The 17,003-nt window shown below is 41.4% G+C and overlaps 1 protein-coding gene across 4 annotated transcripts in view; it reads left to right on the top strand.

The window, feature by feature from the left end:
- Nucleotides 1-17,003, top strand: part of MYLK4 (myosin light chain kinase family member 4) — a 145,229-nt gene that overhangs the window by 71,105 nt on the left and 57,121 nt on the right. The window contains exon 1 of one of the 4 annotated variants that reach the window (XM_069958095.1): nucleotides 10,862-11,760. The exons of the other annotated variants lie outside the window; for them this stretch is intronic. Coding sequence (XP_069814196.1) covers nucleotides 11,074-11,760 — 687 coding nt within the window. The 5' untranslated portion in view covers nucleotides 10,862-11,073. Of the gene's footprint in view, nucleotides 1-10,861; nucleotides 11,761-17,003 lie in introns of those variants that run through there. 4 annotated transcript variants of the gene reach the window in all.

Genomic DNA, 17,003 nt, shown 5'->3' with positions numbered 1-17,003 from the left:
AGTGATATAGAGAGGGGTCACCCAGTGATATAAAGGGGTCACAGATAGTGATGCAGAGGCAGGGGCGTAACTAGAAATGGCTGGGCCCCATAGCAAACTTTCCAATGGGGCCCCCCACACTGTGACTGGATAACACCACCACACCAGACCTGACCAATACCACCATACCAGACCTGACCAATACCACCATACAGTGACTGCGTAACACCGCCACACCAGACCTGACCAATACCACCATACCAAACCTGACCAATACCACCATACAGTGACTTGGTAACACCACCACACCGGACCTGACCTATACCGCCATATTGTGACTGGATAATACTCCCATACCAGACCTGACCAATACCGCAATACTGTGAGTGGATAACACAGCCATACCAGACCTAACCAATACCGCCATACTGTGACTGGATAACACTGCCACACCAGACATGAACAATACCGCCACACTGTGACTGGATAACACTGCCATACCAGACCTGACCAATACCGCCACACTGTGACTATATAGCGATGCCATACCAGACACCTCCATTCTGTAACTGCCTGCCTACCAGCTTGCTACTGCACTGCATACACACATATATATATTTCTCCAGCCTGCTACTGTATGTATGTATATATATATATATATATATATATATATATATATATATATCCAGCCATATATAGCCATATGTGTATATATATATATATATATATATATACACACACATATACATGATGCAGCCTGGTACTGCACTGTAATATATATATATATATATATATATATATATATATATATATATATATATATATATATTCAGCCTGGCACTACTATGCATAATGAGTTTTTTTAGTCCTACAAGAGCTGCAGTCACAGGGCTGCTTTCTATATAGACAGTGTTGGACTACAACTCCCAGTGTGGTCTGTCTGTGTCTTTGGGGGGAGGGGGGCACAGACAGCAGACAGACCACATTGGGAGTTGTAGTCCTATAATGTCACCGCTCCTGTAGAAATAAAACACGCACACACACACACCTCTTATCAGAGACAGTGTACACTTACATGAGGAGGAGGAGGGAGCTGTCACTATCTCTCCGAGGTCCGGCGGGAGAGGGCTAGGGGTCAGAGGTTATCCTATCTCACAGGATGCTCCGTGCAGCAGCTGACAGGCCAGTCTCCCTCTCTCCCCACGTACTTTTTGATGCTGCCCCCTGCTGGTGAGTGTTTGCCCTGCAGTTCTACAAACATCGTTCTCCCCTGGTTAGCTAGTGTCAGGACAAACGTCCTGCAGAGCTAACCAGGGGACATCACACAGGCAGTCCCCGCAGTCCCCACTGCCGGGCCCCTTGATGAGCCGGGCCCCGTAGCAGCAGCTACTGCTGCTACGGTGGTAGTTCCGCCACTGTGCAGAGGGGGTCACACACAGTGATATAGAGAAGTCACACACAGTGATATAGAGGGGTCACTGTGGGTGTGGGGGCACGCCATAGCACACACACAGCCTGCTGCAGCCATAGCATACACACACAGCCTGCTGCAGCCATAGCACACACAGCCTGCTGCAGTCATTGCACACACACAGCCTGCTACAGCCATAGCGCGCACACACACACACACACACACACACACACAGCTGCAGCCATAGAACACTGAAGAAAAACACCACAATAAGGACAGAGGTTACTGTTACACTACTTATGTCTTCTTCTCCTCCTCCTCTATATTACACAGAGATATCTTTATATTACACTGCTGCTAATATACAATCATCCAGCATCCAGGAAGATAACAGCACAGATCTCCCCCCACACAATGGACTCTTCCTGCTCAGAAACAAACTGCCAAATAGTGACCGACAACTTTTCCTCAACCACCCTTATGTAATAGGGCCAGTGTCCTATTAGAATGTTGCTTATAATATATATTGATGAGCAAAACTTCATATTCGTATCAAAATCAATTTTAAATTGTAAGATTTTTTTTTAAGCTGGAGTCGAAGTCGGTACATTTTTTTCGACACCGACTCCAGCCAAAACTACTGTAGTTCCGACTCCACGACTCCGACTCCACAGCCCTGAGGAAAACACTTCATGTGAACATAGCCTCTGACAGTAAAATTACTATAAAACACAGTCATATTTATTAAATCCAATAATGTACCATTTGCACACACTGGAAAATATATATTTTCTTTTTATGCACAGACTGACAATTGCCCTTAGATTCTATTGTAGCACATTATTTTATTCAAAATATGGACACAATTTATACCTATTTTACTGTCGTTTTTTTGGTATTATTTTACTGTGTGGAAACATATCTTAAAGAAGCACTCCAGAAAACTTTTTTTTATATGTCCCCCCGCTGTGTGCTGGTGCGTATATGCCCTGATCCCATCTGCTATTAATAGCCCGGGACCACTGCAGTTAGCGGATGCAGTCCAATCGCCACACCTGCTAATGAGCCATTTAGATGCAACTGTCAAAGCTGACAACTCTATCTAAATAGCTATTTGTCCCCCATCCATGGTGGTCTAGTGGGAGGATGCCCCCCCCCCCTCCAGGGATACGATTGCGGAGGGGAAATCCATTCAACTTACCCAGTCAGGCTTCATTCCGACACTGATCCTGGCTTGCTGTTCTATTGATCTGGTAGGTAGTAGACCAGACCAATAGAGCACCCATCTAATGGATCTAATGGATTGGTGCTCTATTATATACACAGGGGGCTTCATATTACTGTGTAAAAAAAATAGTTTTTTAATTAATAAAAAATTCCCTCCCCTAATAAAAATTTAAATCACCCCGTTTTTCCCATTTAATAAATAAAAATAAATAAATATATTTGCTATCTCCACTTGCGTAATCTCCTGAACTATTAAATGATACCATTCCTGATCTCGCACAGTAAATGGCGTAAAGTGGTATAGTGCAAAAACCCGCCAAAGTGCAAAATTGCTGATTTATTGTCACATCAAATCCAGAAAAATTGTAATAAAAAGTGATCAAAAAGCAAGAAAAATTACACCGCCCCCATAGACCACAGGATAAAATTTAATAATCACCCCGTTTTTTCCCATTTAATAAATAAAAATAAATAAATATATTTGCTATCTCCACTTGCGTAATCTCCTGAACTATTAAATGATACCATTCCTGATCTCGCACAGTAAATGGCGTAAAGTGGTATAGTGCAAAAACCCGCCAAAGTGCAAAATTGCTGATTTATTGTCACATCAAATCCAGAAAAATTGTAATAAAAAGTGATCAAAAAGCAAGAAAAATTACACCGCCCCCATAGACCACAGGATAAAATTTAATAATCACCCCGTTTTTCCCATTTAATAAATAAAAATAAATAAATATATTTGCTATCTCCACTTGCGTAATCTCCTGAACTATTAAATGATACCATTCCTGATCTCGCACAGTAAATGGCGTAAAGTGGTATAGTGCAAAAACCCGCCAAAGTGCAAAATTGCTGATTTATTGTCACATCAAATCCAGAAAAATTGTAATAAAAAGTGATCAAAAAGCAAGAAAAATTACACCGCCCCCATAGACCACAGGATAAAAGCGCTATAAGCATGGACATAGAGCAATTTTAAGGAGTATTAAAAGGTTTTAATTTTCTAAAAGCTATTAAATAAAATAAATATTATAAGTTACATAGCGTTGTAATCGTACTGACTTGTGGAACATAGATAACATGTCAGTTTTACCATAAAGCAAACGCAAACGGTGTAAACACAAACACCCCCCCAATAAAAAAAAAAGTTTTATTTTCAATTTCACTAAAAAAGATATATTTTTCCCACTTTTGCATATTTTATGGAAAAATTAAATCTGCCATTGCAAAGTACAATTAGTGGCGCAAAAAATAAGGGTTCCTGTGGGTCTGTAGGTGAAAAAAAGGAAGTGCTATGGCCTTTTAAACGCAAGGAGGAAAAAAATGCCCGCTCCTGAAGGGGTTAATAAAAAAATCAAGCTTGACTTTTTTGTCAAATCACTGCAAACACAGGCTGTAAATAATATATTGTATTCTTGTGACAGATAAAAAAACAGCAGCATACACTTTTGTTTCTTCTATTGTTATGTTCTTCTTATTAACAAAAGGAGGGTAACAAAAGTGCATTTGCTGTATGTACCATTTTTTAACATACACGTGTTGCTTCAACTTGCTGTTTGATTGTGTTAAACAGAAGTAATTTGAAAAGATATGAAATAGATTCTGTAGATTTCTGTATGAAATAGTTTCTGTAGATATGTTCCAGCCATCAGTGCAGACAGTGCTAGGATATTATATCTGCTTGTTTCATAACTATTTAAAGGTAAATTAACTTTGAAATGATGACATGGTCTGTGCATCATGGAAAACATACTCAGATTGTCAATGAGGCAGCAGCAGCAGGTGCCCACTTGTTGGAGGAACAGTCAAGTAAATGGAGAAGTGAAAATGTGATGCATGTTGTTGACCTGTGCTCTTTCTTCAGCATACCTAATGGCAGAAACAAGACGCTAATGCATCTCAGTCACACACACAGCTTTATGTGAAAGGAACATTCTGTAAACCTTAAGTCTGATTTGTAAAGATTAAATAAAACTGCGCTTTCTGGAATGATTCTTTACTACAACTTTAAATTCCAGTGGTTGTGGTTACCAACTGCACAGATGTACAGTTCATTTCACTGATTATTAATGTATGGGTCAGTGGCAATAAGTAACATATTGAATACAGTATGTCTGTGTATGCACATAGTAACCAACAACAGCGTACTTGATGATAACTAAAGGGAATTTTTACTAAAGTACAAGTTTGCATAGCTGAGATAATTGTGAATTGTGTAGTACAGGTGATTTTAAGTAACTTTGTAATTGGGTTTATTAACCAAAAAAATGCATTTTTAACATGAAAAAGCATCTTGAAGCTCTCCCCCGTCTTCATTGTTCTCTATGAAGAGGGGAGGAGTGGAGGCAGATGAGGCACCAAAACAGGACAACAAAAAGTTAATTTACAGCTACATTACCAGGCTATCTCCTCTGAAGTCAGCACTGACCTCACTGACCTCTAAATAGGGGCTTTCACACAGGTCCCACTGTGTAATCCTTTGTTCTCTGCTCTCTGCTGCCGACTAATCTCCCTCCTCCCCCCTCCCCTCTCCATAGAACATACATTGCCAGACTGATGTAAAAGAGTTGAGATTTTCTGATAATGAGCAGTGGATGAGAGAGAGGGGGGAGAGGACCTGGGGAAAGGCTTTTTGAATGCAGATAATGGCATATTTGCCAAATAAACCCTCTTACAAAGTTTCTTAAAATCGCCTGGACTATTGATTTCTGCTTTGATAATACAGTCTTAGTCATAGCGTGCTATGATGAGCTGAAATCTTTTCATTGCAAACCACACCTGAACTGAAGACAAGAGTGGTGCTGTCTCTGGAAGAAAGTGGCCATGTTTTTCTAACGCCTTTAACTTTGACGTTGAAGAGCCTCATTTTATAGACATTGTAGATTTTATAGACATTGATTAAAAAGCAATATGATTGTAATTTAAACGGATTTACGCAACATGGACAAATATATTGGGGCACCTAAATATTATACCAACAGAAGTTTTTTGACACCACTCCAATAACACTATCCCTTCTTTAATGCAGAGCATGTTTCCATTGTTCCAGAGCCCAGTGGTGGCTGGGTTCAGGGCAGGGGTGTAGCTAGGGGTTCAGCCTAGGGGTTGTGAGTAAGGTTTAGGTTACCCATAGGGAACTTCAGCAGAAAGCAACTATATTTATTGTTAATCTTGGTTATCCCCTTTAACCAGACTCTTTTTTCCTACAAATAATGGCAGTATAGGTAATAAGCTTTTAGATATTAAAAGGGGTCAGCTGGTTGTGTTCTTGTGTTGGGATTGTACATCTATGTGCAATCCAACATACATGATGATGATTTTTTTTATTGTCAAACTTGCAATGGATTTCTATATTGTCAGCATTAATTGGTTAGGATTGGAGTGATTTTGGATCCAGGTTGTGACAGTAGACGTTGACTGTTAAACTGGCCATACACTTTCTATTGGACAAATGTTTGTTTATCTGTCAGTTACTTCCCCTGAATTCCCCATACACTTAACATGTTTGGCAAGGCTATTCATCTACTCACTATGGGGAGGGGTATGTTGCTGCCAGACTGCTCTGGTGCCAGCTTGGTGGGGTCTAGCACACCCAACCCTTATCTCTACTGACATCATCTGTTGGTGGATAGTTGGGAGGCTGCCATACACATTATACTTTAGTCCGAACCTGATGGCATGTTTAACAGACTTTATTGTAAGGTGTATAGATACCGTTAGCATCTCTAAAAGAGTGTGGATGCTGCCGGAGGCTTAAGGCACTGGGGGGCAGGGTAATTCTGTAGGGGGACAGAGATTAAGGCAAAGTAGCAGAACACATATGATAATAAGGCTAGGGTGAGTCTAGGGGGGCAGAGAGAGAGAGAGAGAGATAAAGGCAAAGTAGCAGAACCCATACAAAAATAAAACTAGGTATATGAGTGGACCGTGCTGTGTTGGGGCCTTGGTAACTAAACAGGGTTGTGTTATGACCTGAGATGGTTTTCTTGCAGCTATTGGGTCCCTATCGGGGCTTTGCAAAACGATCGTATTGTCCTGATGGTAGCCATGACAACTGGAGGCCTCACCCAGTGTAACACAGGCATAATTCACTGCAGTGCAGAATGGCCACTCACCTGGAATACAATGGCCAAGATTTATCAAAGGATATAAAATAGAGACTGGTGTAAACTGCCCATGGCAACCAATCACAGCTCAACTTTCACTTTACCAGGGCCAACATTTGAGCTTTGATTGGTTTCCATCAGTCTCTATTTTATATGCTTTGATGAATCTGGGCCAATGTGTCTCAGAATCGTTTGGATAGGATAAAGCGTCCCATAGCTATTACCGCATAAAGTGGGACAGGTCAGATTTGAAAAATTGGCCCTGGTCCTTAAAGTGACACTGTCACCCCCTTTTTGCATTCTGACATCTCTACACAGGTGTAAAGGGTAAATTTAGCAGTTTTCACACCTTATTTTATATCATATGTCATGGTGCTTGTTCAAGTAAAAAGTGATCTTTTATGAACTGCAGATTGTGTTAAGTGGGCGGGGCCTCGCAGGATTAGTGCCACTTAGCCCTGTCCACAATGCCCCCATTGGCCCCGCCCCCTTGACGGCAATTGGTGGGCCGACCTAGGGGGGTGGGGCCTAGACCTTTAGGCCAGCCTGTTCCAATGGCTGGTGAGTGGGCGGGGCCAACGGTGGTGTTGTGGGCGGGGCTAAGTGGCGCTATTGCCAAGATGCCCCGCCCACTTAACATAATCTGCAGTTGATAAAAGATGACTTTTTACTTGAACAAGCACCATGACGTATGATATAAAATAAGGTATGAAAACCGCTAAATTTACCCTTTACATCTGTGTAGAGATGTCAGAATGCAAAAAGGGGGTGACAGTGTCACCTTTAGGTCAAAATTAGCCTGGTCCTGAAGGGGTAAAGAGGACCTGGAGTCAACCCCCCCTAAAATTAGATGTTGCCATTATTAAATAGCTTAGAGCACACTGATTACACATTTTTTTTTTACTGTTTCCTGGTATGCACTTTTGTTTCTAAGATATGAGGATTTATAGTTTTTCTGACAATTCAGTTGAAGTGTCAATGTTGTAATAACTTTCTAAATCAAGATGTGATATATAGCAAGTCTGCAATTTATACAAATCATCATTTTATTTTAGTTATCATGGAAAACACCGCACTTCCTGTCTTAAGAAAAAAAAAAGACTAAACACAAGTCCCGATCATCTGCACACAGAGAAGGAAGTCATGTGATTAATGGACACATTGAGCCATGACACTCTGTACTGGCTGGGACTTCACGTGTTTAGTCTATTTCTATTACTTTTTATACTTTCCTTTAGGTCCTTGCGATGTACCATAGTATCATATGATGGGAATGTCCCTAATGTGCACCACATTGTATAGCACCACAGGAAATAATGGCACTATATACAGAATAATCATTTTCAAGTTTGTTTACATGAGTTCCGCAACTTTGACCTGACTGTTCCATTAGTGTCACTATCCAATAGGTCTCTCTTGTCTTCTCACGGTAACAAATTGTAAATGTTAGGATGCCAAGAATAGACTGTTCTAGCTTTCATGTATAAATAGCAGATCTATTTATTGATTAAAAGATGTGTACAGTTGTGCGACTTTGCAACTAATCTTGGGACTAATCTAAACTTTAGCATATATAGTTTTTATGCAGATCTAGGTGTCTTTATCTGACACATCATTTTGGTCATTAGCAGAAGTAGAAGTGGAGCAGACAGATTCAGTGACTTGATTGTGTAATAGTACTACACACAGACTACACACCTCCTTTCATTGCTCCATGGGCCATGCGGCCATGCTACTTGTGCATCCTTTATATGTGCTTTCAGTGGACAGGAGTAAGCATCAGCACTTGCTGGCACTCAGCCCCATAAGAAGCAAGCTGTAAAGCCTTATATAGAATTCTTAATTTGTAAGCTGTCTTAAAGTAGGAATTTTTTTTGCCCATAGCATCCAGAGTTCAGCTTTCATTTCTCACATTGCACTGGTAAAATGAAAGCTGAGCTGTGATTGGCTGCTATAGGCACTAAAGACAATTTTACTATAAGGCAGCTGCATTATAAGTGGAAGCCATTATGCTAGTATCGGTCTTCAGGTACAAGCTTGGACATGTTTGTAAATAAAACAGTTTGAGGCTAGGTTCACACTACATATATTTCAGTCAGTATTGTGGTCCTCATATTGCAACCAAAACCAGGAGTGGATTAAAAACACATAAAGGCTCTGTTCACACAATGGTGAAATTGAGTGGATGGCCGTCATATAACAGTAAATAACTGCCATTATTTCAATACAACAGCCGTTGTTTTAAAATAACAGCAAATATTTTTCTGTGTTTTTAATCCACTCCTGGTTTTGGTTGCAATATGAGGACCACAATACTGACTGAAATATACGTAGTGTGAACCCAGCCTAAGGCTATGTTTATACACAGTAAAATAAAATAAAAATATGCCCTTAACTTTGAGATAAAAATATGGCCCAATTTTTTTTCAATGTAATAATGCGCTCCATTGAAGTCAATGGGAAATTGCATGGCAGTGCATACACCATATAGAATAACGTCAGTAATTGGTCACAACCATCAAAGTAATGACAAACTTAATGCTGTCGACAGTTTAACAATCTTTTTTTTATTAGCTGAATGCAAAATGATGCAACTTAAATAGACTTCATTAGACATTTCTTACCATTTAGCTGCTGCTCACAGAAGGATAGTTTTGTCAGACAGACTTTCTACTCAATGTGAATGTTAAGAGATAGAAGCAGGGAGGAGAAAGGCGTTATGTACCAAAGTGGGGATGGGGGTGGGGTGGGGGGAATCCTTGGAGGACAGCTCAAACTGGCTGGGGAAAGAGAGCACACAAAAGGTACTTTGCAAAGTAGGGCTATGTTCACACAACGTACTAACAATGGCCGTTATTTGGCACTCAAAACAAATGTCACCCCTTTTTGCATTATGACTTTTCTACACAGGTGTAATGGGTAGATTTAGCAGTTTTCATACCTTTTATTTCATACGTCGTGGTGCTTGTTCCAGTAAAAAGTGATCTTTTATCATCTGTGGATTGTGCAATCTGGGCGGGGCCTTACGGGCACAGTGCCACTTAGCCCCACCCACATCGCCACCATAGGCCCTGCCCTCTGTAACATCATCGACACATAGGCCCCGCCCCCTTGACGGCCATTGATACAGGCTGGCTTAAAGGTTTAGGCCCCATCTAGGTTGGCCCATACCCATGGCCGCTGAGGGTGCAGGGGCTATGCAGTGATGTCACAGAGGGGCAGGCCTGCGGTGGTGATGTGGCCAGGACTAAGTGGCACTGAAGCCTGCCCAGGTAACACAGTCCGCAGATGATAAAAGATGACTTTTTAATGGAACAAGCACCATGACGTATAATTTAAAATAGGGTATGAAAACTGCCAAATTTACTCTTCACACCTGTGTAGAAAAGTCAATGCAAAAAGAGGGTGACAGTGTCACTTTGAAGCATATCTGTCACTATGATGAGTTTAAAATTTGCATGCAGACACAGATAATGCCAAGGTTGAGGTTGCTGTGGAAAAGTCTGACGCCCCATCGAGTTCTGTGCACAAGCCCCTTTCTAACAACTTAATTATAACTTAATGGATAGGTTTACCATGTATAGTAGATACAGTTTGCACTTTGTCACTGCTATACTCTGTGTAACTAGATGATGGTGGCACAAGCTATTTGTGTAAGCAGACATGACTGCAAATACACAGGCTATCCACATTACACAAAACCCTCTATTTTACAGACTCTTATTGTCTTTTAGTATGTAATATTTTGTTTTCTGTGTTGTTGTAAGAAAGGTAACTCTGTTTATTCTACATGCTACTTCTTCATCTAATTGATTTGATATATTAGGCGTTATTTTTCCTTGTAAACCTTTCATCTACATCAATTTTAGACACTCTTCAGAGACTTTTATTCTTTTAGCGCTAATATCAAGTTGCATGAAACAAGCATAAATCTGACAAGCATGAACAGAGCTGCAGAGGCCCCGTACAAAACGAGGCTTCTCAAATGTCCTGAAGGCCCCTGGCTGTCAAATTACAGTGAAGTTAGACTAGAGACCCTTCCCTGTTGTACATCTGACGTCAGAGAGCTTACTGCATTTAGGACATACATTTGTCAGTCCTCGTCCCTAATTACACTTAAACTGGATGAAAAGGGGACCACTTGTTCTTTGCAAGGCAGTTTTCTATCTTGTGAATTTATTTACCACCACTAGGAAGAATAGGAAAACAACATAAAGGAATCCTTGTCTGGAGTTTAGACTGGTCAGTAAGCAGCTGTGACTTACACAGAGGAAACAGAGAACTTGATGCAGCCTCATCTTTTGAAATCTCAGCAGAATATAGATTTCCACTGAGTAAGCACTCACAATGAGTGCAGCCAATAAGATTTCCAAGACTACACTGGTGAACTCTCTGGCCAAAAGGTATGATCCAAAAGCTATACAAAATCAAGGGCCCACCAATACACAGAAGGCATCACAGACTCCATTAGCCACAAAGGCTCCAACAAGCATAAACATTATGGATACAAAGCTGGACTTTTTAAGCCACAAAATTGACTCCATTTTGGTGGGACATGACGGTGTTTTTGAAAAGCTTGACAATATTTCTCAGGATATTGTGGATATTGAAAAAGACCTCCAAGGACTTAAAATAGAGAGTCCAAGTGCCAAAAAAGTGCATCAGGAAAAAGAGGAAAAAGAAACATCAGAAGTTAAAGATATGTTTTTAGAAATGAATGGACATTTCCTGGAAATGATCAGCCACCTCTCATCAATAAATCGATATTCCGAAGAGCAGGCAAAAAGATTGGATGGAGTTGAAAAAATACTACTGGGCGCACAAGGAGTGATCAATTTTCTAATGGAGCAGATTAAGTTATCTACATTGTTTGAGTTTCTACAGCGAAGACAATATGTGGCACAACCCCCAAAAGCTGACAATAGAATAAACACTAATGAAAAGAAAGGTAATAATAGAAATAGGGGGAAAAACTGTATAAAACTTATAGAAACCAAGAAGAAAGATGCTTGTTTGAGAAAAAGACATCGCAAGGTGAGATTGGTCAATAATATTTGTACATCCTGTGTATGGCTAGGTTTATACTATGTAAAAATGACGGCTGTCTTGCATTACAACGGCCATCATTGTGCAAATAACATCCGTTTGTTAAAATGTGACATTATTTACGCAATAATGGCCCTTATTATAAAAGATGGCCATCATTTTTACATAGTGTAAACCTAGCCTATAAGTCCAAATAAATGTAAGTGTAGTTCCATACACTATGGCGAATGATAATACTAGTATACTGACTATGCTTACTGTTACTAGTATGTACTGTAGTATACAGTTTGTCATTTATATTTCCAGTAGAGAGTACTGTAGAGTTAAATAAATGTAGAGTTACTGTATTTTTTATCCATATTTCTAAAATACAAATTTTCGGAAGCTGGTTAAAAAGCCACAAAATGACACTAAAACCACTATGCTTTTCCCAATTAAAGGGGTACCCTGGATAAAAAAAATACAGATTTGTAACTTCTATTTAAAAATCCTACTTCCAGTACTTACCAACTGCTGTATGTTGTATTCTTTCCATTCTGACACAGTGCTCTCTGCTGCCACCTCTGCTTCTGACAGGAATTGTCCAAATCAATAGCAGATCTCCATTAATCTCGCATTAACAGAGGTGACATCAGACCTGTCAGACCTGAAGAAGATAGTTGCTCATGTAAATAGGCCTTTACCTCAATGGGGTTGTCCCACCAAAACAGCATATCCACTATCCACAGGGGGTACATTATGGGACCCCCAGGATCTTGATAATAGGGACCTAGGTCTAATTCTCTGTAAACCACTGCTGCACATGTAAACCCAGGCTAATGAGAATGGAAAGGCAAGTTCAGACTATGAGATGCTCAGATATTCTGACAACTGCCATCTATTTATGACCAAGATACATTTTTGTAAATGCTTACCCAGATGAAGTTTTAACTTTAAGGAGGAAGTTATATTGGTTACTTTCAGTCACCAGTTCAGCAGTCCAGTACAGTCTCTCTTTCCAGGCAGTGCTAATTCCCTGTTTATTTTATTTCAATCTCCTGCTAGCAGATGCTTTTTGAATTCAGGAAAGGCGACATATGTTGCTGTACGGAGCATGCCACCTGTTATACATACAATTCCACATGGCTGTGTAAACACACTCTGCTGACCTGCTCTAATGTGTAATACCAGAAAGATATTTAGGGTCTCTGTATATGGACTTTTAAAAGTATTTCAAATTTTCATAGCTAGGTTATGTTTACACTGCCTTCCTCAGCAGTTCCATTACATGTAGGTGCAAGAATAGCACAGCGTGAGGCCCTTTTCTTGCGTTCAAAGCACTGAAAGTCACGCCATAACCCTGAATACCTGAATATGTCAGTGCGGTCCATCAGATGCCATTGCCATTCATCATAGGACTGATGTGGCATACTGCTGGTGCTTCCATTCTGAATACTAAAATCTATGGAAAAGGAGCCGTCTGTGCACACACAAATTCTTTTATAATGTGTGCACAGGCTGACAGTTTTTTTATAGTGCTTAATGTAGCACATTATTAGTTTCAAAATATTGCCATTCTTTATACCTATTTTGCTTTCTTTTTACTATAACTTAGCAAAGTTAGCTAAAAATGCAAGTCTTGGTAGCTTTTTACCACAAATCCACAGAAACTTTTACAGTTCAATACATATAAATGGGGTATTCAAAACCTAATCCACATTTAACAGCTGGAATGTCTCCCCTGTTTCCTCTAATACCTATCGTTGCTTGATTGACAGTCAGCTCCATTGACTTCAATGGAGTGCATTATTATATTGAAAATACGGTCTTATGTTAACCACAAAATGACTACCGTATTTTTACCAAAAATCCATGGTGAATTGAGATGCGGGCGCCCTCATCCCAATTCACCGCTGCACACAATGGAGCATGCAGACCGGATCCACACTTTCCATTGTGTGAACTGACAGGTTCTCTGCAGCCGCCATTCAATAAATAGCCGCCCCAGATTCGTGCGTCTGGATGGAATCCCGGCCGGAGCGTATCCTATGTGTAGTGGGATTCAAAAGCCGATGGTTTGGGTTTATATGAACCTTAACCTCTGCCAAATCGCTCATCTCTAATTGAGACCCGGGCTGATTAGCTAGCTTATGCCATTGATTCTGATAGACATGACATTGAGGACCAAGCCCTCAGGCTTGGGGCCACAGAGTATAAGCTTGAAGACCTAGAAAATCAGTCCAAGAGAGCAAACCTCAGGATAAGAGGCCTGCCAGAGACTACTACTCATGTAAAGGACATTATATTACATATTTTCCTAACTTTACTGACAAATTATGTGGCCGAGCTATCGCATTCACTGAAGGCTCATCAGGCCACGCAATCCAGAGGTCCCAAGAGATGTACACTGTGCTGAAATGTGGGACCTGCTTCTTGGAGCTGCATAGTTTGCCTCAGCTACCGGACCTGTCTCCATCAGTCCACATGTATGCTGATTTAGCTCTTTACACACTGGAGCGCATGAATGCCAGCAAGGTATGCCTGGACACCTAAAAGTCACAATGCTTCAAACCAACATTATCTCAAAATTCTTGCTTATGGGTCGCAATGTGACCTGAGGACTACAGAACCCTTTAACCTTGTACACCTTTGTATGCCATTTGGGGCCTGCGATAGCTGCTGTCCTTTAAAAAGCCTCTGTGTCTGACCAAGGTTCAGCGTGTGGTCTCTGCCTGCACTTCAACTCACAGAAGGAGGACTGGTCTCTCTGAGACAAATTCCTAATAGTTCCATGTTATTGTTTTTGCACCATTGCTTCATCAGGCTGATGGTGACCTCATTGGGCCTTCCTAGACAATCAACCCCAATTTTCCCTCTTTCTACCCTTATCCAATCCTATTTTTATTGGACCCCTTCCACTTGATGTTCTAATCTGGTGGGGGATTTTAATTTTGTGGAAAAAAAATTGTAGATTTTGATTATGTTGAAAAAAAGCATAGGACGCAAGCTAAATCTACTCTTGAAAATAAATTATTTTGGTTGTCATTAGCTCACAAAAGAAACCCCACACTATAACTCTCACATACAGTCCTCTCAGTAGAGAACAGAATAAAATATTGTGCTAGATGCAAGCTCATGCTATCTGAAAAACAGACTAAGGCAATGTTCACACTACGTAAAAGTAAGCCGTTGTTGTCATTGTACTTAATGCAATGTGGAACTTTGCCTCTTGTTCTATGGGATCCCGGCCGGAGCGTATACACATCATATACGCTCCGGCCGGGATCCCATGCCGGGCCACAAAGAACTGACATGTCAGTTTTCTGCGGCCGCAATTCAGTAAAACCCTGTCAGTTCACACAATCAAGCGAGCGGCTCCGGCCGTTTGCTTCATTGTGTGCTGCGGGGAGTTCTGATGTGGGCCCGCGCTGATGCGCCCGCATCAGAACACGACGGTCATAAAGATCATCCGGCCGGTACTCACGGAACGGCTGGTCCGATGCGACGAGGGAACATAGCCTAAGGGTGTCCCCACACATCCTTTTTCTTTGGTGTTTTTCGGGTCTCCAAAAAACGCCAGAAAATCTTCCAATGCGTTTTTTCCCCACGCATTGGCGTTTTTTTCTTGCCTTTTTTCTAGCATTTTTGACTTTATGTGTGAATGATCTTTTCTGTTTAGGCGTTTTTGTGTGCTGAACTTTTTTTTAACCCATCACATGGCCTAGCTGCAGGACCACAAAAGGTGACAAAAACACACACACAAAAAAAAAACACCATACGTGCAGCAATGGTGTTTTTGAGACAACTAGAACAATCCCATATTCTATGGTAGAATAAGTGCCACAGTTTGCCAAAAAAGCCACACCCTCAACATGCTGTATTTTGACAAAACTACCACAGACCCTCAAAAATGTGGGTCCCCCCCCCCCCCCAAAAAAAAAAAAAAAAAAAACCCTATGCGTGTAAGGCAGATCATAAACTTCCATTGACTTCCAGTTAAAATCTGGCCACTGGCGTTTTTGCAAAAAAAACAACAACAAAAAAAAACCGCCATTACGTTTTTATTGGCGTTTTTCTAAGATATGAAAAAATACTTGTACACGTGTTTAGACTATGGTCTGACCACCTTCTGCCCTACACTGTCAAGGTACTTGTCTTAATAGGGTGATACAAGCCCCAGTCTTGGTTACCTGGGTGAAGCTAAATTGCCGAGGGTGTCCTGGTTAACCTGCACTGTGAGATAGAATACATATACCTTTTGGTAGCTTTGTTCTATTCAGGCTGGTTCCTCTTGTGTAGTAGGATACTGCCCTGCACTTTGTAGAGTGGTTCTCGGCTTGGGCTAGGATGGCTTTTCTCCCTCTGGAGTGTCTAGCACTGTGTAATACATATAGTAGATAGACTGGAAGAACTGAGTGTCTCTGGTTGCTTCTGCATTCACGTGTATTAACCAACTCAGTAACTAGACCACACTGAACTGACTTCCTCCTACAGGGGGCTAACTAGCTAATTCCCTAGGGGCCATGTGTGTGTGGAGAGCAGGGATAGGTAGAAGAAAAAGAGCATCTCCTATAGGTCAGCACTGAACACATGGTACAACAAAAACAGTAACCCATGTAACTAAAATTAGAAATAACACTGACACCTAGTGGTGAAACTCTAGAATACCTTCATCACCACTTAAAGAGGACCTGTCACCCCCCGTGCCGGGGTGACAGGCTCCCGACCCCCCGTTAGAGCCCCCTATACTCACGTGATCCCGCCGGGTCCCGCTTCCTGAGCCGGTCGGGAGATATCAGCGCCCGAAGCCCGGCGCGCTGACAGGAGAGTCCGATGCCCATAGAGAATGACTGAGCATCGGACTCCCCATTCATTCTCTATGGGCGTCTGACTCTGCTGTCAGCGCGCGCGTCGGGCTTCGGGCGCTGATATCTCCGTGACCCGACCGGCTCAGGAAGCGGGACCCGGCGGGATCACGTGAGTATAGGGGGCTCTAACGGGGGTCGGGAGCCTGTCACCCCAGCACGGGGGGTGACAGGTCTCCTTTAAGCTGGAGTAAAAGGTTTTGTGACAGGTGGAAGAAACATGAAACACCCGTGGTGGGAAACCACATGGTCATGTTACTTCCAACCCCAATCATATTTAGCTAATTTATGTTCTAGGGGTGGCCTGACCTCCTCTGAGTTAATAGTTGAATTTCTTCATCATAACCCTGTTTCTAAGTTATCAAGGGACTCCTTAAGTTCTCATAT

Source organism: Dendropsophus ebraccatus, chromosome 2 (genome assembly GCF_027789765.1).
Source record: "Dendropsophus ebraccatus isolate aDenEbr1 chromosome 2, aDenEbr1.pat, whole genome shotgun sequence".
Taxonomy (NCBI): domain Eukaryota; kingdom Metazoa; phylum Chordata; class Amphibia; order Anura; family Hylidae; genus Dendropsophus; species Dendropsophus ebraccatus.
Note: the sequence above shows the minus strand (reverse complement) of the source record. Positions and strands in the feature narration are given on the sequence as shown.